This window comes from Triturus cristatus, chromosome 10 (assembly GCF_964204655.1).
Source record: "Triturus cristatus chromosome 10, aTriCri1.1, whole genome shotgun sequence".
In the NCBI taxonomy this organism is placed as follows: domain Eukaryota; kingdom Metazoa; phylum Chordata; class Amphibia; order Caudata; family Salamandridae; genus Triturus; species Triturus cristatus.
In genome coordinates, this window is record NC_140593.1 from 49,542,673 (window position 1) to 49,568,821 (window position 26,149).

At 46.7% G+C, this 26,149-nt stretch overlaps 1 protein-coding gene across 1 annotated transcript in view; it reads right to left on the reverse strand.

The window, feature by feature from the left end:
• Positions 1-559: 559 nt before the first annotated feature.
• Positions 560-26,149, reverse strand: part of LOC146788806 (DNA-directed RNA polymerases I and III subunit RPAC2-like) — a 44,139-nt gene continuing 18,549 nt past the window's right edge. The window contains exons 2-5 of the mRNA XM_085630380.1: positions 15,268-15,365; positions 14,676-14,752; positions 3,793-3,875; positions 560-689 (exon numbers count right to left, since the gene is read on the reverse strand). Coding sequence (XP_085486506.1) covers positions 642-689; positions 3,793-3,875; positions 14,676-14,752; positions 15,268-15,365 — 306 coding nt within the window. The 3' untranslated portion in view covers positions 560-641. The remainder of the gene's footprint in view (positions 690-3,792; positions 3,876-14,675; positions 14,753-15,267; positions 15,366-26,149) is intronic.

Sequence of the window (26,149 nt, forward strand, 5' to 3'; positions counted from 1 at the left end):
CCTCTGCAAAATGAGCTTCTGGAAAAGGCTTATACTTATACCAGTCAGGGCGGAGGAATGTTTACATGTTAACAGCGACCAGAAAGGGTCGAAATGCCAAGATTTCTACATTTAAGGGTACCTAGAGCAAACCTGGACTAGCAAGAATTTCCTCTACAATCAAAGTGAAGGCAAAACAAACAATCCTGCAGAGAATGCATTTCCAGACTGGCCTCTCCATCCCACAAGAATCCCCAGAGTGCCCAACAGTGATAAAGTGGAGCATTGTCCTGTTGAGAGCACAGAGGAGCCCGGGTGTAAATGTAAAGTCTTAAAGCAGGAGTGTGTGGAAGGTAGACTTGGAACCATTTATTTCACGCCAGAACACCAGACACACTTGTACTACCCAAGGTCAGAGGTCCCCAGATAAAACCTATTGGCTATACTGAAACCTCAGTAAGCAGGATGGGCCCCCTTAACCCAGTCATCAGTATTCAGGGACAAAAAGTCCATGAATCTTATAATATTAAAAACACACACTTTTAATCATTCATCAGAAAAAATGAGATACTCTTGCAAATAATTTAAAAAACAGCTTTATAAACAAAAAACATGATTTACATTATTTACACAAAAGCTCCGAGGCCTTGGCGCTGTGAACACTATTCCAGCTCTGCGGAGTTCTGTTCTTTGTGCTCCTTCATACGGATCTAAAAACACAAAATAAGATATGAAAGTGATATTGTGGCATCAGGTGGCACCAAACTACTGATACTCTGCACTGTGCCTGGCACGGCTGGAAGGACACGCAGCCTGTGTCCAGGGACCCTAAGCCGCGCCCAGGGGACGTCTGTTGCGAGCATCAGCCTCATAGTTCATGGAGGACACAAATAAAATCAGGCACAATATGCATGAGATACAATCCCTCTCTGTGATGAGGGGCAGTGGTTTCCCGGGCAAATAAGTAGTTTCAATGGTGGCCCATGTAGAGACCTTCTGTTTATTAAAGGGTAAAAGGCTGAACTGGCCCTTCCGACACTTAAACACACGGCCTGCAGGCACCAGGCAGAACAGGAGGAGCAGTCACCCGGCAGAACAGGAGGGATGTCTTGGTCAACACGGGAATATAGTCTACTGAAATTCATTTAAGATCCTAGAACCATGACCATTTAGCTGCAAGTTCCACAATTATTTCAATTCCTTCCTTTGCCAAAGTTGTCATTTATGCTCAGATTAAACCCCCACACTATTACCACATCTAGAGAGCTGATGCTCACAAAGCAGTGATGTGGTATTTGATCTGAGATTGGACATCATGAAGGGCAAACATTAAGCAAAGCAGGGAGCAGAAGTGGTGAGCATTGCAATCATGGACTTCAGCCACTCGCCAATCACCCACCACCAATCAGGTCACAGTGGATCTACAGCACATAAGAGGCAGGCTTCGGCCCTGCAGCGAACAACAACCCCAACAATCAGGGAAAGACAACTGGACATGGTAATACAACCCAATTCCAGACCATGTACCACACTGACCATAGAAGGCCTCTGAGGGCACACTGTTGGAAGACTGCCGGGGGACACTATCACGATACACTCATGAGGGCATTATATGTCGTACATATGCAGATAAATGAGAAGACGAAATAACTCAATTCTTGTTTTATCATGAACTGAATCTGACATTGTTACAGGTGCAAACAATAAGCTGAACTCAAGAAGATGAGGAAGTGTATCAGTCACAAAACGTGCTGCTTTAATAACATTGCATGCCGCTGGGCTCACCCTGTTCCACAATCCTTTCTTCTAGCGGGTCACAGCTTCAGTAGTGAACCCCGACCTTACTCTTCATGCTGCTGGGCTCACCATAGTCCACAATCCTTCCTCCTAGCGGGTTGCGGCTACAGTAGGGAACCCCGGCCTTACTCTTCATGCTGCTGGGCTCACCATAGTCCACAATCCTACCGTCTAGCAGATCACAGCAACAGTAGTGAACCCCGACCTTACTCTTCATGCTGCTGGGCTCACCATAGTCCACAATCCTTCCTCCTAGCGGGTCACAGCAACAGTAGGGAGCCCCGGCCTTACTCTTCATGCTACTGGGCTCACCAAAGTCCACAATCCTGCCGTCTAGCAGATCACAGCAACAGTAGGGAACCCCGGCCTTACTCTTTATGCTGCTGGGCTCACCCTGTTCCACAATCCTTTCTTCTAGCGGGTCACAGCTTCAGTAGTGAACCCCGACCTTACTCTTCATGCTGCTGGGCTCACCATAGTCCACAATCCTTCCTCCTAGCGGGTTGCGGCTACAGTAGGGAACCCCGGCCTTACTCTTCATGCTGCTGGGCTCACCCTAGTCCACAATCCTGCCGTCTAGCAGATCACAGCAACAGTAGGGAGCCCCGGCCTTACTCTTTATGCTGCTGGGCTCACCCTGTTCCACAATCCTTTCTTCTAGCGGGTCACAGCTTCAGTAGTGAACCCCGACCTTACTCTTCATGCTGCTGGGCTCACCATAGTCCACAATCCTTCCTCCTAGCGGGTTGCGGCTACAGTAGGGAACCCCGGCCTTACTCTTCATGCTGCTGGGCTCACCCTAGTCCACAATCCTGCCGTCTAGCAGATCACAGCAACAGTAGGGAGCCCCGGCCTTACTCTTTATGCTGCTGGGCTCACCAAAGTCCACAATCCTGCCGTCTAGCAGATCACAGCAACAGTAGGGAACCCCGGCCTTACTCTTCATGCTGCTGGGCTCACCATAGTCCACAATCCTACCGTCTAGCAGATCACAGCAACAGTAGGGAACCCCGGCCTTACTCTTTATGCTGCTGGGCTCACCATAGTCCAACAACTCTTCCTCCTACCAGGTCACTGCTACAGTAGGGAGCCCCGGCCTTACTCTTCATGCTGCTGGGCTCACCCTAGTCTAACATTCCTCCCTGCAGGTCACCGCTACAGTAGGGAACCCCGGCCTTACTCTTCATGCTGCTGGGCTCACACTAGTCCACTATCCTTCCTCCTAGCGGGTCACCGCTACAGTAGGGAACCCCGGCCTTACTCTTTATGCTGCTGGGCTCACCAAAGTCCACAATCCTACCGTCTAGCAGATCACAGCAACAGTAGGGAGCCCCGGCCTTACTCTTCATGCTGCTGGGCTCACCCTAGTCCAACAATCCTCTCTCCTAGCGGGTCACACTACAGTAGGGAACCCCGGCCTTACTCTTCATGCTGCTGGGCTCACACTAGTCCACTATCCTTCCTCCTAGCGGGTCACCGCTACAGTAGGGAACCATACTCATGCTTTTGGGCTCACCCTGTTGATACATATATTATCCTGTTCCAGGGATGCCAATACCTACTGTGTTAGGGGAGTGTAGTTCACCCGGCCATTTTCCCTTAGTCGTCGAGTTCTTGTGCTTTTAGTTACCATTAAAAATCTACAACTGCAACATGCAAATACCATAGTGCAATTCGAGATCACAACAATTCTCTAAGCTCAGCTTAGTGAAAAATTCACTGATCAAAGCCACAGAATGCACACTACATTCTAGGAGAAACATTTTGTCTTTTAAGGAAATTGAGAAGGATGGTGTTGAGACACCCTAAGACAACACAAAAGGTATAAGAATTCCCCACATGCTTGAAAACAATGACTACTTCGCAGGAAGTGAAGACCTTCCTTACACTTGCCTAGCTCTACCAGGCCCTTGACAAAAGTGTCATCCTCCCACCACAAAGTCCATCTTTACACCAGGAGATAACAGAAAAGTAAAGACAAGACGTGGCATATCTTCCTTGACAAGGCATACCCACCTCAAAAGTGTTCAGCACATGTTGGCACACCTCAATGAGTTCATTCAGCCCTTTGCGAAAAGGCTCAACAGCAGGAAGCCCTCCTGAATGGGGGGAATTGGGGGAGATAAAGTTAATAAAATTAATGAATAAGAGGCTCAAAGTTCTTTGAGGCTGCCAGAAATGGCTGCCTGCTTCATAATGGAGTACATGTTCAGTGCTCGAAAAAGCCTAAAAATGTTACTGGACCTGCAGGTCTAGTGACTTGAAAAATCTCCTCGCCCTAACTGTAACGTACTTGACCTAAGTCTCTAAAAGCAGAGCAAGTGTGACAAGAGAACAAGATTTAAAGGCATCTTTATTGCTCATTCACTTTGTGAACAATAAAAATGCCTTTAAATCTTGTTATCTTGTCATACTTGCTCCGCTTTCATAGACAGGTCAAAAGTCAGTTTGTCTTCCTACTCGTCCTGAATAAATCTAGCTCGCAATAGCGAGCTGATTTTTCGAGCCCTGATACATCTTATTATTGCAGAGGTTATGTGCACCTAACAACTGCAACAACATTACTACAACACATGCAAACATGTGACAATCTAATGGGCAGCACAATAGCCACAGTCACATCCTACACAAAGTCCCAGGGACTGCACCAAGCCTGCGGCTGCACCCAGGTTCACGACACTTACTGAAGCTGTGGGTATACACACTTTCGATGAAGAACTCTCACTTTCATTTGAGTGGCTAAACAGCTGTGAGCACCTACATGTTCTGCTTGTGTCTTGAACCTTGGGGGAACTTTTAGAAGCGGCTGCGGCATCCAGTGAGGAGTGTGGTTTAGTTTAATTTTTGCTCCATTTTAGAGGGATCATATACAAAACCACCAGAGTAGATCATACTATGATACAGAGGTCAAATAAAGAAAGTGAAATACTGATATCTCTTGTTAAGGCCTCTTGTTTGGCTTACAACGCTTTCTTCACCTGCCCTGAAAACTCGTAGACAGTGGACCATCGCATGTAGTTCTGCAGCTCAAGCAGGTGCCTGATCTTCAATATGTTGTTCCTGTGACTAGTTAAGCCAAAGTCAACGGTCTAAATCATGCCGAGGGGCGGGGGGGGGGGGGGGGGGGGTGGGGGTTGTTAAGGAATTACTGTCATTTGATATTCAAAGATTTAATCACTATACATGTTCAGTCACTAAGGAGCTCGTCTGGAGCTGGAAGACTACATTAGTAGCTAAATTACCCAAGTTCAAACAACAACAAACATGGCAAAGAGAACTGAAGACCAACACAAACAACAATCACTAGCTTCCTTCAAACGGCTCTCTGACACTGAACTCAAAGAACCAATCTAGGTAAGTCGGAAACTTGTTTGTCAAACTTCTACCAAGTACGAATCTTAAATAGAATATTTTGAACCCTTCAGCAGCCACCACAGCAAGAACCATCCTCAACTACTCCCCAAAGACAAGAACCTTCCCACTCAATTCAAGACCTCGTTCATTAGGCCACAGAAAAAAGAACCTTGATCCATCAGCTTCTGTCACCAGCGACCAATGGCTCGCTAATAAAACTGATTGAAAGAGCTTCGTACTCCCAGATATGCGGCTTCAATGAAGAAAAAATCCTTCTCTCGGAGCATCAAACAGGCTTGTTCCCAGGGAGAGGCATTGAATCTGCCTTGGTCTCCATCTGGGCAGCTGTAAAAAGGACAGTGGATACCATATTTCATCCTAGATGGATACGGAGAATGAAGGAGATAGGTATCCAGGGCCTGGTGCTACAATGGTTCAGAAACTATCTGTCTGACCAAACTCAGACTATTCCTTTAGGACCTTTTCGGTCACGTACCAGGTTGATAAATAAAGGAGTGCCCAGAGGATCTTGTTTGAGCCCTACTCTGTTCAACATATATGTCACTCCTCTTGCAAACATTATAAGAGCGTATGGCTTCACCCCTATTTCATACGCGGACGATACCCAACTTCTGTTAGCATTTGATAAAGACCTGTCCGAAACGAGAGACCATTTCACTGATGGCATGAAAGCTATTACAGAATGATGGCTGCTAACCCTCTCCAACTGAATGGTGGCAAAACTGAAATTATGCTTTTCAGGGCTGCTCAACGGTTATGGTCTCCCGAGTGGTGGCCACAGGAATTAGGACCACCACCCGTTCCAAAATATTCTGTGAAGAATCTGGGCATAAAACTTGATCAGAAGCTAACCATGAAAGACCAAGTGACTTCCATTACTGGCTCCTGTTTCCATGTTATGAGACTACTACGAAGAGCCTTTCCAATGCTCCCAATGGCAGTACGCAAGACCCTAGTCCAGGCACTGGTGATCAGTCGCCTGGACTATGGAAAGGCTCTCCTGACTGCGGTAAACAAATCCCTCCTGGACAAGCTCCCGGTAGTCCAGAATACAGTGGCCCGTCTAATTCACAACCTTCCAGCGAGATCAGCTTCTGTCCCTCTACTACATGCACTACACTGGTTGCCAGTGCGGAAGCCGATTACCTTCAAGATCTGTTGCCTTGTGCACAAAGCACTTAATGGCAAGGGACCTAGCTACCTGAAGGAATAACGAATCCCCTATCGTCCTACAAGATCTTTGAGATCTGCCAATAAGTCTCTTCTTATGGTACCACGCATTAAGAAAACACGCTCAGGTGGCCGTGCTTTCTCTTTCTTGACAACCCATCATTGGATCAAACTTCTCCTACACCTGCGAGAATGCACCGTTCATTACAATTTTAGAAAATTATTAAAAACGGAATTATTTTTGTCTTTGAAGCTCCTTGCCCTGCATAATATATATATATATATATTCACTTAAAAAACCATAGGTTTCACACATGTTATAGTTAGCTGGACATTTCACTTGTAAATAACCAATGAAATTCCCCGTTATAGTTACTGCAGGCAACTATAACTCACGCGACCGCAATCCTCTGCTGATGACGTCAGATATTACATCACTGTATTTAGACACTTATTTACCCATGTCTTCTTCCATTAATCTTTAGCTATACATATATTACAAATATTTATTTTTCATAAAGACACATATGTCATCAGTGATGTAATATCTGACGTCATCAGCAGAGGATTGCGGTCGCGTGAGTTATAGTTGCCTGCAGTAACTATAACGGGGAATTTCATTGGTTTTTTACGAGTGAAATGTCCAGCTAACTATAACATGTGTGAAACCTATGGTTTTTTTAAGTGAATTTGCAAGGTTTTTTAAATGCTAATTCGTAACTATAACGTGTGTGAAACTTATGGTTTTTTCAGTGAATTTGTACGTTTTTTTTAAATGCTAAGTTATGTATTTATTACATTTTTTTTCCAGGTTTTTCACCGTGCGCGCACCGTGAAATGTTTATTTTTTTTTAAATCGCGCGGTGCGCTTCGCACACCGTGCGCGTGCTGTGGGCGCTCGGTGCGCGCAACCTGCGCGCACGGTGCGCTTCGCACACCGTGCGCGTCCTGTGGGCGCTCGGTGCGCTTCGCGCTCCGAGCCCCCACGGTTCGCAGTGCGTGCCGTGCGCGCAGGGTGCGCGCACCTCGCAATTTGTAAAAAAAATAGTTATTTTCTCCCTTGGGGGTCCTTCTGTGACCCCCTGACCAAGGCTAGGGGGTCAGGAACTGTCCACTCTGCCCCCTTTTCACGTTCTCCACCTTTTTTTTTTTCACCCCCTCACTGCGAGACACAAAATGGCGGCCGACACTTCCTGGTTTCGACCGATTCGAATGTTTACCGACATCTAACAACCAATCAGAATTGCGCTCGCGCACGGCAGGGTGTGCGCACTGTGCGCGCGTATAGATATTGATATGCTTTTAAATGCTATTTTCTCAGGAAATACTGAACAGATTTACACCAGACCTGCAAAAGGCACTTCCTTGACCTTATGGCTACCTCTCTGCCAAATTTCACGTAATTCTGTTCAGCCGTTCGGGCTGTAGCTGCGACTAAAGGTCCTATGGAAAAATGCATGGGGAAAACGTGTTTTGGGACCCCCCCTTTTTCTCGGCCCCCGCTTGACGAATCACCCCGAGACTTTCAGGGTAGGAGCTGAGCGGAGCGCCACATTAGTTTTGAAAATTTCGCGAGGATTCGTCAACCGCCGCCAAAGTTATTTAAAATAGAATTGTGAGATTTCCTATGGAAACTAGGTTGTAACTAGAACTATCTACTGGCGACCGCCAGTAGATTATATATACATATACATACACACACACACACACACACACACATATATACATATATACACACATATACACACACACACACTTTTTATCCCGCTGTGCTGAGATATCCCTTCAAGGATGATTCATGCGTATTACAAATAAATAATTAATAATAGCAGCACCTACTATTGCTGCATGTAATAGCAGCCTTTGACACTGTCCACCATCAGAAGCTAGTATGGAGACTAGAAAAGCTCAGCACTTGAGGAAGTTTCCTACATTGGAGCTCTTCCTATCTCCAGGGTAATCACTGCATCGTCTCACTTTCGCCGTTCATGTCAACCTTATGACCAATCACTCCAGTGCTCTTTGAGGCTCAACTATCTCTTCAGTCTTGTTCCACTTTCCCTGACAACACTACAAGAACTGATCAAAAGACACTGATTTTCCTTCTTCGTCTTACTGATTACCATTTCTGGGCCATCTATCCCGACCTTAAGATACATGTGCGCCCATGAACCGGTCTCTTCTCATTCCGGGGTTGAATCCTACAGAAAATTCTTCAGACTGCCTGTCACGATGTGCACATCTCCATATCACTCCACTGCAATTTATGAGTAAATTGCTAAAAAGGACATAATGGGGCAGAGTATATCCTCTGCCTCTCTGGAGGGTCACATGTAACGCTGACTAGAAGAACTTATCTTCCTTGACAACTGGCTTTGCAGAGCAAATGCCTGCTGATAGCCATCCTCACGTTCAAGGGGAACAATACAGACCTACACCAAGTCTGCAGTATCCAGCACATGCCATTGGCAGATCCTTGTTTTCCCTGGATGCCAGATTCTGGAATGCTGTTCCTCCCTCCGTGCCCTGTTTAGCGAAAACCTGTTCAAGGCACGGTTGAAAACTGTGCTCTTTGGGGAGCACGTACCCTTCCATATGGAAAACGGCCATCATTCAGCCACTGTTAAAGAAAAACAATCTCGACCCAGGAGAAACCAAAAATTATAGGCCAATCGCACGTTTACCTTTTCCAGCTAAAATCTTTGAAAAAATCATGAACTTCCAGCTAGCGCAGTTGATAGAAGAGAACAAGCTGTAAGATGACACCCAATTTGGCTTTAGGAAAGGACATGGCACGGAGACTGCACTCATCAAAGCATCAGATGAAATCGGAATGGTGCTGGATAGAGGAGGTGCCGCAGTCCTGGTGCTTCTAGATCAGCAGCTTTTGACACGGTTGATTATGCCACCCTGATCAACCGTGTCTCAGCCATAGGCGTCGGACGAAAGGCCAAAGCCCTTCTGTCCTCCTTTCTCTTCAATCAGACCCAGTCAGTCTGTATGGGTGATTATGACTCAGTCTTCTCTCCCCTGTGGAGTGCCGCAGGGTTCGTCGCTAAGCCCAACCTTGTTTAACATATATGTGACGGACTTAGCACGAGTAATTAAAACCTTTGGAATGTGCCTCACGTCTTATGCAGACAACACGCAACTGGTGCTAGCGGTGCATAAAGACGGGGAGGCAGTGGCGGCTAGCTTTCATGATGGCATGTTGGCCATTAGCTCATGGATGGCAAACAACTGCCTCAAATTAAATTCAGACAAGATGGAGGTAATGGTCTTTGATAACCTTGCCCCTGGATTGTCTCCGACCTAGTGGCCAGCTGAACTGGGATCACTCCCCACCCCCGTCAAGAAGGCCAGAAACTTAGGCATTATATTTGATGAGAACCTTTCCTTCAAACAGCATGTCAACGCAGTGGTCTCCTCATCCTTTTATGTGTTAAGGATGATAAAGAAATTGCTACCTTTCCTCCCGACTAGCACTGGAAAAACACTCATCAGTGCCCTAGTTATGTCAAAAGTTGATTACTGCAATGGCCTTTTAATCAATGCTCAAGAAAATGTTCTGAACAGGCTTTAACGGATACGGAATGCAGCCGCCAGGATACTGTCAGGTACTCCAAAGTTCAAGTCAATTCAAATGTGACGCGCCGGCTACACTGGCTGCCTATAAAAAGCAGAACCAAATTTAAAGCGCTATGCATTGCTTACAAAAGCAGTTCACCGTACAGGACCTGAAAACCTGAAAAAAGTTTTACAGGCATACGCTCCCAGCTGAGCCCTGCGCTCGGCAGATGCCAACCTTCTGATCGTTCCCAGAACAAAGTCAACTGGGGCGACAGAAGATATGTAGTGGCCACGAGTAAACTATGGAATCTGCTCCCCCTTCAAGCTAAGACCAGCCCCACGCGGCTATCCTTCAGCGAACAAGAAAAACCTGGCTATTCGAGCAATAAGGGGCCCCTCTGCTTTCCTTTTCAGTCCATAGCGCCGAGACACCCACAGGTATTTGTGCGCTCTAGAAATTAACATAACATACAATCTTCGACCCTACTGGATTGGATTTACACAAGTGCCATGAAGCTTCTTTTGAAGCAGCAGTTGCACTTTATAAATATCTCTTCATTCATCACAATGGAGTGAATCCCTTGCTAGCAGGTCCGTGTTCTCGCCCACGAAGGAATTAAATGGACCATTAACAACGACTGCGTGTCCAATACATACCATGGACAGCTCCACTTTCTTTTAAAAAAAATCTTATTATTAAACAGGCTCCCAATATCTCATACAATGTGTTAGACCTGGCACCTTGGCGTGAGTTTCCCTTCCACTTTTTGCTGATGTGCCTCAGATGTTTTGTTGGTGTTGGCCGCTCAGAGCGCTGTGCCGCTGCCAATCAGTGCCACAGCGCAAGTGCTCCCTATGGTAAAATGTATATATTGATTGGTGTCCAGGTTTGGCTTATTTGGTTTACTATCAGCCCCTAGTAAAGTGCACCAGGAGTGCCAGGGCTTGTAAATACAAATACCGCTGGTGGGCTCGCAGCACTGGTTGTGCCACCCACAGAAGCGGCCTAGTAAAATGTGTCTAGGGTCTGCCACTGCAGAACCTGCGCGCGGTCTGGTACCGTCGCGCTGACTGCGCAAGTGCACCCACTTGCCAGTCCCTAAAACCTTCCCTTAACTACATATTAGTCACCCCTCTGGTAGGCCCAAGGGCAGGGTGCATTGTAGGCATAAGGTAGGACATGCCCTGATGAGTGTGGCATGTCCTAATAGTGAATTACAGCCATTTTCGTTTTTCACTATTGAAGGCTGCCTGCTCTCCATAGGCCAGAATGGGCTGCTGGAATTACTACACGCTGTAATCCCAGTAGACTCATAGAGCATGGTAGAAAGTCATGTTTAGTATGCCTGAACTCAGAATAATAAAATACTTCTTTTTGTAAAGTTTATTTTAATATCCTGTGTTTGTAAATACTACTTTTAGAAAGTTAGTATTTACTGACCTGGCCATTTCAGCCCGCCTCTGCGCTGTGTGTGTGTGTTCTGCCTAGTAACAGGGAAGGAGCGGGGCTGGGGAATTCCAGGAGACAGGCTGGCTGCCAGGTGGTGGGTAGAGAGATTACACCAGGATGGGTGGGAGGAGTGCCTTGGTTTGAGTCGAACCTGCCTTTAAAATTATTGTGGTGCCGTAGTTCGAGCCGTACTTGCCTGAAACGTACTTTGTTCGAGTGGTACCTGGAGTGCCTTGGTTTGAGCCATACCTACGTTTGAAATCTTCACCCCGGGGCCGAAGTTCGACTCGTACTGCTTCTGGGCTGAACCGTACTGCCTTTAAACTGTTCAGGGTTCGCCCCGTACTGCTCCCTGTTCGCACCGTACTGCCCTGCAAATAGCCTGGGTTCCCACCGTATTGTTGCCTGGTACTGCTGCTGAAGACTCGGGGTTCGCGCCGTACTGTTTGAGCCGTACTACATTGAAAACCATTGCCGGTGCTCACGCGAGAAGCGTGAGACTCGGCAAGCGTATTCCGGCTCACGCGAGAAGCGTGAGAAACGGCAAGGTACTGCAAAACCCTTGCCCAGAGCATCCCAAAGGCGCTACGAAGTGCGCAGAAGACCTAAGAACCTGATTTTAAGTAGAACTGTGCCATTTTGAAACCTGTGGCTGCCCTTAAACCCTTTACAAGTAACTGGAACCCTAATTTACCAAGAGAACTGTATTTATCATCCTGCCTGAGTAAAACCTTTTATATAAAGACTTCTATTTTTGATAAATACAGCCTTGTGTCTTGTGTGTGGTGGGGTGGTGATTATTGTGTGGGACAACTTGAACGCTTAACCTATATGCCCTCTGGAAATTTAGCCTGACTGCTCGCGCCACGTTACCTAGAGGGTGAGCAGGGGTTATTTTTAAAGAGGTGATCCTTTGCCCTGACTTAGAGGAAAGGGTCCCTGCTTGTCGCAAGTGCATACCTGCGCCAACCAGAGACCCCGGATTCTAACACAATGCATTACAAGCAGACATAATTTTTAGTTTCAATGCATTGGTGTCTATAGAGTTTCATTACAGCCATCACCACATTTAAAGTACATCCCAGTTCTGTCGGGCTATCACATCCTTAAAATTGTTTGAATCAAGCGGTTTAAGACTCGGGATTGCCTCTAGTCACAAATTTCGCCTATTCCCCCTGACTCTCCCACCGGCAATATCCCTCCAATGTTTCTATATGTCTCCCAGGGGGACCATATTTTATCACATTTCTTCTTACATCCCCTGCTATCGTATATAACTGATTCCGCCTGGTAGCACTAGTCAAGGGCAGCCTCCCATTCGGTCACAGCTGGGGAGATGCAGGACCTCCATTTACGTGCTATGTCACGCTTGGCCACTCCAGCTGCGAGGTTGAGCCAGATTCTCGTGTGCCTAGGCCAGTCTTCCTCACCCTTGATCATCAGCAGGACACCATTGGGCTCCAAAGGTATTTCTACTCCTGTTACCCTGGACATTATCACCACCACTCCCTACCAATAGCGCGTGACCACTGGGCATTCCCAAAGTATATGAAAGAATGATCCCTCAGCTTGGCATCCTCTTATGCAGTATGCGGACTGTACTTTGCCCCATTTGTACAGTAGTGTGCGAGAATAGTACGAGCGATGCAGAATTCTGAGCTGTATCAGCCTAAATCTAGACCTGATCGCTATTTTTCTAGGCCCCTGCAGCGCATTGGTCCACTCTTCATCTCTAAGAGTGCCCACATCTGACTCCCAAGCTGCATGCAGGAGTGTGAGGGGATCCGGTTTATTATAGATTCGTTTTTTAAATATTGCCATGTCCAGTACGGGATCTGCCAGTAGACGATCCCCTAAGGGGGAGTAATCCGGGATGGTCTCTCCTTTTCTAATATGTCTGTGTAGTGCATGTGTAAGCCGCATATAGGGAAAGGCCTGGGCAGGCATAAGCTGAAATACGGTTTGTAAGTCTTCAGATGATAGCGTCGCTGTACCCCTCCATACGTCGCCCAGATGATCGATACCCAAGGCTCTCCATCCCGCAAACCCCGCCAGGCCGGCCAACTCCCTCAGCAGGTCACCCACCCACAGTGGCGTCATCAAACGGCGATGCCACCCTAAGTATTCATTAGCTGCAAACCTGCACTTTAGGACCGTTGCTATATGGGTCGGTAGAGCATGTGTGTTACTCTGGGCGTATAGCAGGGCCTCATGGTTCCCAATGGGCATAGCCTCCCTATTCATTCTATAGGCTGGTACCTCTCTTTCAGTAAATATCCTTTAGTTGATAACCATCAGCTGTGAGGCCCAGTAATATAGCCTGGCATCAGGGATCGCGAGACCGCCGTCGCAGACTCCTCTCTGTAGCTGGTTCAAAGCTATCCTAGGCGTCCCCCCCTGACAAATTAGGCTGCGAGTTCCTGGGCTATCTGCTTGAAGAGGACGGCCGGCACCGGTAAGGTGTGTTCTGTAACACATAAAGTAGGCGCAGTAGGGTCATCATTTTATATATCGCCGCCCTTCCCATCAGAGTCAGGGGGAGGGGGAGGGGGAGGGGGCGCCAATGCCCCGCGTCTGCAGTATTGGATAGAGATTTGTTTGTAGGAATGACAGAGGATTTCAAAAATGTACAGACCAAGATACTTAAATCCTTCCTCTACCACTGGGGCCCCACAACCGGATGGCAGCCTCGGAGGGAGTCCAGAGAGTGGCATAACGATAGATTTGGTCCAGTTTATAAACAAAACCTGAGTAACTGCCAAACAGATCGAAGATGTGGAGGATCCGGGCGATGGAAAAATAAGGTCTTGATAAATATAGAAGTAGATCATCGGCATAAAGCAATATATGCGCTCGTCCCACCCTCCCGGAGCCCGATTACCCCATACCATCCGATCGCTTCTAATCCAGTGCGCAGGTGGCTCTAACGCCATTGCAAACAATAGTGGTGACAGGGGACGGCCCTGTCTAGTTTGTTGTACTTAGATATGCTTGTTCTAGGTTCTATACAGAACCGCGTTTAAACCTATGCAACTAATATAAAATCCGTAAACACAGAAACGGGAGTGCATACAAGCTAGAACATAGCCATATGACCAGATAAGACAAATAAAAGCACACACACAAGCAGAAACTATAAGTGTGGCACATTTATACACAAATAGTGATTAACAAGCAGAAGTTAAAAAAGGACAGACTTAGCAAAAGAGACAACGTCACACTAAGAGGGAGAAAGAGGCACATATGCACACTTATAATTTATTTAGAGAAACACTAACATTTCAAACAAACTTACAAAAGTAACAGTGTCACCCCCTACCCACCTACACCATACCTCTGGTCTGGATGCGGAAGTTTATTTTGCTTTCAGATGGGTGGGTGATGCAGTAGCCGCAGAACTCAACTTCTGGACTAAATGCAAGCAAGAAAATAGGATTAATAAAATGCCACTGAGTCTCGGAATCCACAGACAAGATTGTACAGGAACAATCAGCACTCAGGGGGCATTTTTCAAGATAAAGACCCCCTACACCAGCAGCTTACTGTATATGGGGATCAGAATAAGGCACTTCTCAGTAGGACTGTGAAACTTTTGTTTACCTTGGCTCACTGGGCAGCATCAGGGTACAGCAACCTTCATAGGATCGCTCCCTTTCAGGTGTGCATGAGACTCGCAAAGCTCACAGAAACTTTACCAACAGGGTATTTCTGAAATCTAGCTTCTTCTCTGGGACATATACCATAGAAAATACAAAATCCTCCAAAACTGCTGAAAAGCAGTAGAGTAACTACAACCCCATCCCCGTCTACCACCACAAAAGAGTAGGACAATGGGCAGTGACTTGGGTCAGGTGACAGAATGACTGAGGTACACTAAACAATGCAGAACCAAGGCAATGCTCCCACCCGGCGACCCTGCCACCTACTTCTTCATGATCATATAGCGCAGAGAGTTCCCCAGGGTGTGGTCCTCCTCGTGCAGCACGAATGTGACACACGAGTCATCCGTCCCATTGGCCTGCACCTGTCAGTAAAGAGAAAAGGCATCCTGTTACACACTAGTCTTCGGGACTCCTAGTAGCACCAAGACGAGACAGTCATACATTTGTAGAAAGGTGTATTGGTCTGCAGGTGTAAGAAAAGAGAAAGGACAACACTTTATGCAGGATTCTTCAGAAATCTTGGCAACAACTATACTATCCAGCCATAAGGAGGGCCCTGCATGAGAGGCCTTTTGCTCTCCAGGTGAACAGACGAAATCCTTAAGTTCAAGTATACTGTCCTTCAATTGGACAAAGCAAAATCCTCAAAGGAGAACGAAGTTTAGAAAAATAAAAACAAAACAGAAAACAAGTTTCACAACCTCCAAACAAGTATCTTTAAGTAACAATAATGCATTAATCCATATTAATCCACATTAAATACCTGTAAAAGGGGGAACAAAATGAGTAGGGATTCGCAGTAGACAGAAGGCATCAAAACAGCTTGAGATGGAATCCAAAATATTTAACCAAAAATATAACCAGTTATGAACAGTGATGTCAGAGTTCTGATTACGAAAGGGGTGTTATTATTAAAGGGTTGTGCGGGAAACCAACTGAAAGCTCAGACTTTGCCCAAATTCAACGTATCTGAATACAGTGAATGTAAAAAGGTTAATTTATGATCAGACTACACCATTTAGGAGACAAAACATCTGACCATTGAATTTGCAAATAGCGTAGCACAGAAAAATTTAGTGAATCCACCAATTTCTCCAAATATGAATGACCGCAGAGACTGGTTCCTTTAAGTGAATTGTGGGGTCTCGGTGGATCCATAAGCTATTTCCAGTTTTAGGCATTTGACATAAACATGAGGAATCGGAGCTATGACTGTGCTGCTGGAACAACCCGGGCTGCCTAAAACCCAACCAGGGCCACCTTTGCAAGAAGCGACCGGATGCCTCAGTTGGCCTAATGTCGCGCTTTACAAATACATTCATTCAATAGTAGTGTGTCGGGAATGTCTCCTATATGGTAAATGAGCATGTACTCCTGCTTTGAGTGCCCGGCTGCATGTGAAACTGGTACCCTAACTTTTTGTTTGGCACTAGAGAAATGGTGATCCGGTGTTTGCGCAGAGGGCTAAGCCTGTCCATGGTAATGAGAGGTCCAGCAACTGTTTTGTGACCTGGTGGGACACGCGTGCGCTTAGAGAGGGCAAAGGACTATTGCCCCCACCTGGGACGAGACAATAAGCTGTGTATGGCAGCGTACCGTGATTTGTGACCCTTCAGTTTTGGCCAGACCCTTTTGTCTGAGCCAAAGAAAAAGCAGTTCACTGACCCTTCGAATGTAAAGTCCTGCTATTGTGTGCACCCCCAGAACATTGCACTGACCTTCCATGTGCATATTGAGGGCATTTGTGTGCAGTGAATGGGCAGTCCATGAATGGCAGTAGGAGTTTAGTCTGAGACCAAGTACTATAACTAGCAGGATCCTTTTTGGATGCCCTTGGCTTAACATGGCCACGGTTGAGGACAGCTTCCCCAGACAGTGAAAGCGAACTGCCTGCACTCCAGTGGATGGAGGGTGGAGATACAGACAAAATTTGAGTGAGGAATTCAGTAAGGGCCTTGTAGGGAAAAGGCTGCTGGTTAGTTCTACCCGAGCACTGCATTTTGGTAGATGTTAGGGGTGCGCATGGGACTGTACTTTTCGTTGCTAAAAGGAAGGAGATTTCTCAGCAGGGCCTGACTCTTTGGTTGTCTCTACTGCTTCAGGGACACTGAAGACAGTCAGGTGCAGAGCTTTCACACGTCATCGAGTCCATGTTTTTGATACTTCTTCTTGGAGACAGCACCTCTACTACCAGCTGTGACAGCCATCACTGTGCACAAAGGCAGTATTGGAGGAGCAGTCTGAAAATTACATTTGAAAGACTACTGATCGAAACCGGTTCTGAAGCTTTACACAGTGCATCCACATCGAAACGTCTGGAAAATGTGTATAAAAACAAGGATCCAAGCCAGCCCACTTTATTCTATTCTCAAGTTCTTCTTGACCAAGGAATAAGTGTTCAGCAAAATACTCAGAGCTGCTGTGCCACCAGGGCTGGTATCTGTGGAAATGCCAGTCTGCTAGAGCTGACGGGACCTCGCCTGAAGTCTGCACTTTTTGCTGGAGGAGGTGAGGGTCTGCCTGAAGTGCAAGGAACTCTCGCTGCTGAGAGAAGGACGGAAGATGCCTGCCACTGCAGGAGGAGAGAATGTCCAGGAGGAGAAGCCCAGCATGTTCTCAGCATGGGAAAGCACCCAAAGAAAGCTGACTACCACTGCAAGGGACCCACGATGTGAGGGGGGCCCCCCCCCGTCTCTCTTAGCGGTTCCTCTGTGAACTGCGACAATAGTTTGGTACGCTCGCCATCACTTTGTCATACGGCAATCCACCAAGAGCCAAAGAGACTGCTGCTGCCACTGCCAATGGTGGGGAGAGGAGCTGTGTCACTACTACAAGAAACAAGCATTTACAATGCAATAGGTCTCGCATTTACGCAAGTTTGAGCTATTGACATTGCAAATGACGACGCCTTTTATTTTTGTTTTTTAAACATAAATAAAAGGCATTGTCATTTACAATGCCAATAGCTTAAACTAGCATAAATGTGAGACCTATTGCATTGCATATGCTTGTATTAGGATACTTCAGTTGTATATAATGTTTTCTAGGTCATATATAAAGTGACAAATGGTTCTAACACTTTTTTAATTATTACTTATAACTTTTAAACATGAAGCGCAACATTCACAATGCTCTGCAACACATATTAAAAACGTTAAAGCCAATAGCTCTCTCTAAACACGAGACCTATTGGCTGTGCCAGTGCTTGTTTATTATTATTATTTCCAGTGCATGGAGTGTCTTTTGTTTTATTTATTGGTTCTTCCATTTTTATATGCAGCTACTCCAGCTGGTGGTGTCAAATGTCACAAGTAAAAATACAGTGAGAGCTCCCACATAGCCTGCCCTGTATGTGTATATTTAGTCGCCCAAGATGGCATGTGTTTGATCAGACACCGCACCAGTGGCTAGTGTGAGGCGGCTTGTGGCCTACTTTCCCGCGTTGATTTAACACATATTATTTACCCCTGAAAGGCCCCGTTTCGTGTGCCGCTGTGGGAGAGGAAGGCCCGTTTGACAGCACAAAGGAAATCCACCTTGGGTGAGTGTTTTGTGCGCGTGTGTGAGTTTGTGTCAAACTGTGCATGCGTGTTTGCATCTGTGCGTGTTTGTGCGCGTGGCTGTGCGTGTGCCTCTGTGTTTGCGCTAAGGGTATATACATGTTTTTGGGTGTATGTGTGTGTGTGAGCTGAGTGTATATGTGTATGCCTGGCTGTGCTTGTGCCTGTGTCTTCATGTGCTTGGTTGTCATCAGTTCCTTCTTATGCACCTTTTCCTGTAACCTCTCTACGTTATTGATGTTCGAGACAGCGGGTCAGCTAATAACCTCATGCAAAGACATAGAACTATGAAGATAACCCGGGGGTGTGGCTGAAAGGCCCCGTTTTGTGTGCCGCTGTGGGAGAGGAAGGCCCGTTTGACAGCACAAAGGAAATCCACCTTGGGTGAGTGTTTTTTGCGCGCGTGTGAGTTTGTGTCAAACTGTGCATGCGTGTTTGCATCTGTGCATGTTTGTGCGCGTGGCTGTGTGTGTGCCTCTGTGTTTGCGCCAAGGGTATATACATGTTTTTGGGTGTATGCGTGCATGTGTGTTTGTGTGCTGAGTATGTGTGTATGCCTGGCTGTGCTTGTGCCTGTATCTTCATGTGCTTGGTTGTCATCAGTTCCTTCTGATGCACCTTTTCCTGGAACCTCTCTACGTTATTGCTGTTCGAGACAGCGGGTCAGCTAATAACCTCATGCAAAGACATAGTACTATGAAGATAACCCGGGGGTGTGGCTGTGACGTCATGGGATTCTAACCACCGGGTTGAAAACGGGATCTTGACCACCCGCAGCGCCACTCTTTGATGCAGTGCGAGTTCAGCTGCTTGCAGAATCCGTGCATTTTAAGAGGCTGCTGGGCGGTGCTGTACGAGGGCCACCATCCTTTCCCGAGGACCAAGCAGAGAGGGGATTTCAGCTCTGGAACAAAGGCTTGGTGCATCGAAGCCGCCTCCTCGGGGATAGGAAGCGCTAGATACAAATACAATTTCTTGCAAGCGCCTACTTAGATAAGAGGTCTTCGAGCAACTCTCTGGAGCAATATTCAAATGGGAAGGGGTGTTGGCATTATTAACTAAGTATATTTACTTGGGGGGGTGGCGTAACAGTCAGAGCTGTTGACTTCGGCACGGCGTCTGCTCAACATCCTGCTCAATATCCAGTGTCACACACACTCACTACAGACACTTGAATATTCACTGTGAGCAGGCACTCACAACGGGCTCTTTGATGGTCTTTGTGTGATTTCACATTCATTAAGTATTTGCAGATGCTCAGCTTGTCAATAGACACTCACTGCATGCCCTTGTATGTTGAGTGTGAACAAACACTTGTATGTGCTCCTAGACGATCTGCGTGAACACAGTCACTACAGACTCGTGGGTGTGCAGGGTGTGAGTTCCCGTTCCGGCTCAGGAGGCTCGAGTGATAGTGTGACCTCATGCTAGTGGAAACCCAGATTTTTAATGTATGAGCGCACACTCTGAGGACAATGGGATGTTAATGCGTGTGAACACACTCTTTACAACAGTAAATATATTAGTGTTTGTGCACTCAGCAATGACTCCAGGGGGATGTATGTATGCAGTGCTCACCCACAGAGGATTTGGGGATGTTTTGTGTAAGAGCACGCACACATGACCGCCAAAGAGAAGTTCAGGTGTGAAAGCCATGATTCATGGCAATGGGAGGACGCACACATGAAGGGCATTGGGCCGCTGACTGTGTTAGTACACACTCTCCGTGGTAGTTGTGAACTCACCGATCCTAAATTACACCAGTGGTGGCAGGCGGGGAGGCTTCCGGTACCAGGAAGCACGGAGACACTGCAGGGGCTGGAATTTGAGTCCGAGCTGTAGCCGTCGCTACACCCGCAGTCCACTTCCCCGAGCGGGGTCTTGGCCCTCTGCAGCACACGCTCAGCTGCAGCACGGCGCTCCTCCAAGAAGGCAGCTGCTGTTCAACATGGCGGCGGCGGTTTGGTGGCGGGTGTCGACCGCGGGCACGGAGCAGATCGCCATGACGCCTTGACGTATTTGCTCATGCTTTTCTCTGCCGAGCCACTTGGACGGCCTCGCCTGTTAATGGGTTTCTTGTCTTTATGGGCCATGTGTTTGGCCCCATAAAGATAAGAAACCTCTTGCGACGAACGCAAAGCAGGCCAGGCCGTCCAAATGGGACGGCTCAGAAAGCCAAGCAAATACGTCACCAACACCTCTTTTTCAATGGCTGGCCACCGTTTAGCATAAACGGTGACGTCAGCCAATGGAAAAGAGGGGCGGGGCTTAATGCCCCTTACAGAAATACCCACATCTCATTAAATCTCGCCAGCGAGACTGCGCATGCGCGCAGCATACGCAGGCGAGACCTAAAAAGCACCAACTGGCTTGGAGGCCGCACCTGCAGTGCCTGAGCACCTCACTGCACAAAGCAGAGAGGGAGCCCCTCTCACAGTGGCGTGTAGCTGCACAGGCCTGCCACACCAACTTCATCCAGAGGTCCTGGTTTCAACATGAGGACACCACTGTAGCCCCCGCAGAAGTGAAGCCACTCTGTGAAGTTGGGCATGTGAACTGCACCCACCACATGGCTTGAACTGCAATGCCATCAGCAGGTAAACGTGGGGCTTCACTAGAAACCGGCAAGACTAGAACGCGCTTCCACATGGATGTAAGATTTTTTTACCAAGTGAAAGGAAGGGCTAAACAGATGTTTAACTGAGTTACGCATTAAACCGGTGGGCTATTTGAAGTAATCTGCACTTCTGCCAAATCGATGACTGACACAGTACTCAGAGGTCTCTAAGCACTAGATATCTGCTATAGCAGAGTGAGAGCCTACTGAATGGGGGTGGTGTAGCGCCTTACTAAAGACTATAACTGAGATAAAAATTGTACTTCACTTTCTTTTGAAATGTGTAATATTTCAATTTGATGGGAGATTGAAACACTCAGTTAACTAAAATATAAGCACTGTGTCAGACAATATGTTGTTTCTTTTGGTTGACCGTTGAGTTCTCTTGTGCCACACACTACCTTTTGAGAACCCGTGGACTGCTCACCCTCGCTACCCTGAGAGTCCAGTAAAGAAGGGGTTGTAGTCAGACCAGTTTGCAAAGCCATACAAGGATGGACCACAAGATACCAATAGTAAACAACCTCAACCACCACATTGTGGCCTATAACTCCTCCCCCTTCCTCCAAAAGGCTCTCACAAAATACAAGGCAAAGATATTGAGTAGAGTTAGCAAAGCACAGGCATTAGATCTGTGTGTAACATCCAAGCCACAGGACTGCCTTAGCCTTTCATCTTTCCAAGGTGTAGTCAGAAGACATATATTTTGCTTCAACAGACAGGTTGTGCAGCACCATGATCGCAAGCCCTGTGTCACCATCGTTACGCATACAACAATTACCATATTTTTCTGATTCAACCATACGTGTTCTCACTAAACATCAATGGGCAGCTGCCACCGAACATTTTACTCTTATATTAATGTATAAAGAGCAACATTAAGAGCTTGCGGAGTGGAGATGTGAAGGGGGAAGCAGCAAACTCGGGAGAGTGGAAGAAAGCAAGAAAACAGATACTCTCCCTGAGTGTTACAAGCAAAAGAAATTAGGACTGGAAAAGCCAGCGGGTCTCCCCTTGTTGAATCACTGGCTTTTTAGTAAATTGACGCAGCCGCTACTGGCCATTGCGTCATTCCTGGTGTGTGCATACATGATGAGATATACGTGTGCCTACAGAATGACACATGCACCAGATACTTTACCAATCCAAGATGGCCGCTTAGATAATTAAACAACACAAATATTATTTCATTTGGACGAAAGCAGCATGGTCCGGCACCTTCAAGGACCTCCTAAAAAATAAATACATTTAAAACAATTTGCAAATGACCGCGAGCTGGCGGTGGAGCAGGTGGGTGCGAGGCTGGAGAGCAACAGAGGCTTACAAAAGTCGTTTTAAGGAGTGGCCCAAAAGCAAATGGGAGCTGCGGGGCCCTAAAAACATATATACGCAAGATTTTTTTTTTTTAAAAGGGGAAAAAAAACACAAGTGGTAGAGGAGCAACGGAGGGGTGAGTGGGGTTGATTGGGTGGGTGAAGGGAAAACTGTGGTGGGAATCGGGTTTTTGAGTAGAGGGTAGCAAAAGACAAACATTCAGTGTCATGGAGTGCTTACTTTCCTAAATGTGAGTAGTGTACGGATACAAGTCAGCCAATCAAAAGGATGGTAAAGAGGAAATGCCCCAGGAGATGGACAAACAAGGAGAGGAAGGCAAGTCATCGAATAAGAAGCAAATAGATGAAAGGAACAGTAAGCACATCCAATGGTATGCAAAGGGTCAACTCTAAGCCCACTGTGAGTTTGTGGTATGGTTTACAAGAGACTTTCACCTACAGATAGCTAAAAGCTGTAGGTGAAAAATAAAAAGTAGTTCCCCGAATGTACACGGAAGGATACAAGAATAACTGTCATCCAATCAAAAGGATGGCAAAGAAGTTCCAGGAGACGAAGAAACACAAGAAGGAAAGTCGTAGAATAAGAAGCAAATCAGATCGATAAGAAAGTCACTCAATGGTAAATAATGGGATGACCCAAAAGCCACTGTATCAATACTGAAACAATAGGTCTTTCTGCAACAGAAAGTTAAAGTTACATGCAGGTAAAACCTAACAAAAAGTAGTTCCACAACACCCATACAAAGCAGCTCAGAAGGTTACAGTACCTGTGGTACTATACTACCGGATGAAACATTAGTGCCATTGAATTTTAGGCACTCCTTAAAATATACTGCATCAATTAGTAGTTACTAGTTAAACACTATAGCTATCGAAAATGCCACTCCTCCAATCTCGCGTCTCAAAACGCAATATTGTTAATACAACAGAGTGCACTAGATATACCAACCCCATACTTTGGTGCACAATGCACCAAGGACAATACACATGGTAGCATATAACTCTTTGCCAGCAAAACACATTCAGACTGCCTCAAAATGTACAACAAAGCTGGAAATCAGTAAATTCGCAATGGAGCCAACCCTAACTTCACAACATACTCAGCATCAAGTAGCCACACTGTAATCATGCACTCTCTCCCCATCCATGCACTAGAATCCCTCAGTAGAAGTGCCTTAAATCTCACTCCTTTTCGTTGAATACGCAATGAGAAACAGCAAAAAAAAACACAAGCATTTACAAATGCATCCAGTTTCACCATGTGTAACCTTCTACAATATCTAGGCAATAGCGAAGACATTTGTCTTAGATTTTGGAGAGGTTAACTAAGCATGTGTACTAACATACCTATAACTTATGTTCACTTGCACTGGTTCTTCTCCTCTGTGTGTGTAAACATTAAAATATTCAAAATGATTTACATGTGTCTTAGCACCATCAGGACATGGTTGCCCATAATATGGGTGTAGGAGGCTGGCTTAGTATATGGTGCTCACTTATGTAAGTGTAGCACCCTGCACTAATCCAGACAACCCGTATGGTGATTTTAGTGGTCTTGGACAACCTTAGAAAGCTCTTTAAGTGGTAGTTGTGGAGAGCAGCCTTCAGGCTTAGTCCAGGAGTGTAAAGCAACTTGTTTTACCAAAACGTAAAATTATTGGTATAGATTAAGTAAAAAAGATCCACACAGCGCAATTATAAAAATATGTATTTATTATAAGTCCCTCACTGACACATACAAATATCTCCTCCCCGGAGATATATGCAATGCGCACAATTCTTTGCAAAGAAAATAGGTAAGTAGCACGAATACACAGTGGTCTCCAGGGGGGACCAAAATAGTAGGATGCGAAACACAAGTCAAGACTATACCCAGGAGATGTAGAAGTGCTGGGTACCCAAGGAACCACCCGAGGTAAGTAACCAGGAACCCCACGGAGGCTGTGTGCTGAGTGGGAACACGACTGAGTGCTCAATTCAAGTCAATGGGTAAATCGCGGTTGAAATTTTAAAGACGAAGGATCCTTCCCAGTGGACTCTGAAGAAACCCCGTGAAAGACAGGAGTTTGGAGAGCCACCCCACCCGTGGATACCCTAGTGTGAGAAGTTGGCCTGATATATACTGTCCACTAGTTCTAGTGGGCACCTTGTATCAGTCCAAACAGCCCCTTAAGGTGATTGGTTAAAGACAACCTTTATTGAAAGCTATCCTAGTGGTAGCTATGGAGAGCAGCCTTCAGGTTAAGTCTTGAAGGAATGTAAAGCAGCTTGTTTTACCAGTCTATAATCTCTTGAACGATCAAATGAAAGGACAACCACACCAGGTATATATTTAAAATATATGTATTTAAGATAAAACACACCACTCTGGTCTCTTTATGAGACTGGAGTTCGAAGTACTTAATTTACAAGTTAGCAATCAACAGTAATAGCACAAATACATGTTTGGGCCCTAGGGGCGTACCAAACCATATACCAATAAAGTGGTATAAGAACCACGACTGAACTAGACACAAGGCCTAGAGCCTGTAGAATCGCTGGGACCCCAAGGAACCACCCAATGTAGTGACACAGGGGACCCACGGGGACTTTGTGCAGTATGTTAACACAACCGCGGGTTCTCGTTATCTTCTATGGGCAATGTCGCGGTTGGAAATTTAAAGATTATGGACACTTAGAATCGAGTCAGGACCAAACCCTTTTGGACTTAAGTTCTAGAGCTAGCACCCACGGGAGCACCGGAGTACTCGATTTACCTCACCCAGGGAAGCCGGGTGCATAGGTGTCTTTTGGTGTCGGGTCGTCGATCACAATGGAAGCTGGCGAAGAACTGCTGCTGCCGTGAAGAGAAGTGTGTGAAGAGATCCAAGCCTGGATCTAGGATGGAAGGAACCTGAAAGCAGAGGGGACAGAGTCTGGGTCACTAGCCAGTGACCGAGGGCAGGATGGACCAATGCCCACAGATGTCGGGTGCTTCAGGGGAGTTGGTGGGTGTCTTGACTCTTCAGCGTCGAGGTCTCGGAGGCGTCGACGAAGTCCACGAGCCGGATTCGAGCTGTCCCACGAAGTCTGTCAAGTGCTGCGGTGTCGGCGACCAGATTGGACCCAACAAGCCTTGGCAACGGCAAGTCTCGTGGAAAAAGAAGGATATCGGTGCAGACCAGCAAGGTCTGAGGGACTCACCCAGCGAGGGTAAGTCAGGGCACGTCTGGAGCCACCAGGGAAGCCCAAGCAGAAGAGGAGTTGCCTTTGTGGGGACCCACTAGCCAACGGGCTAGCGATCGCGAAAGACCCTCGAGTGGTCTCACTGAAACCGGGCCCACGGGTCACTCGTGGAGTGGAGGCCAGAGATCTTCGGTGCAGTCAATGCTCATGGCTGGGGCTACTCGGAGCCCAAAGCAGAACTTCAAGGATAAACAGGAAGTCGATGTACCAGCAATAGTACACTGTGCCCAGGGGTCACGGCTCCTCCTCACCCACGATAGCCACGGGCCTCAGATTTGCTGTGGACTCAGGGTAGCCTCGGGGAAGTCAGGAAATCCACCTCTGGTGATGCAGAGACTTCGGCGTCCAGCAGGAGCTTCGGAATTGCATACCGGTCAGTTGCTTCTATGGTGCCTGCCAAGCAGGGGAGT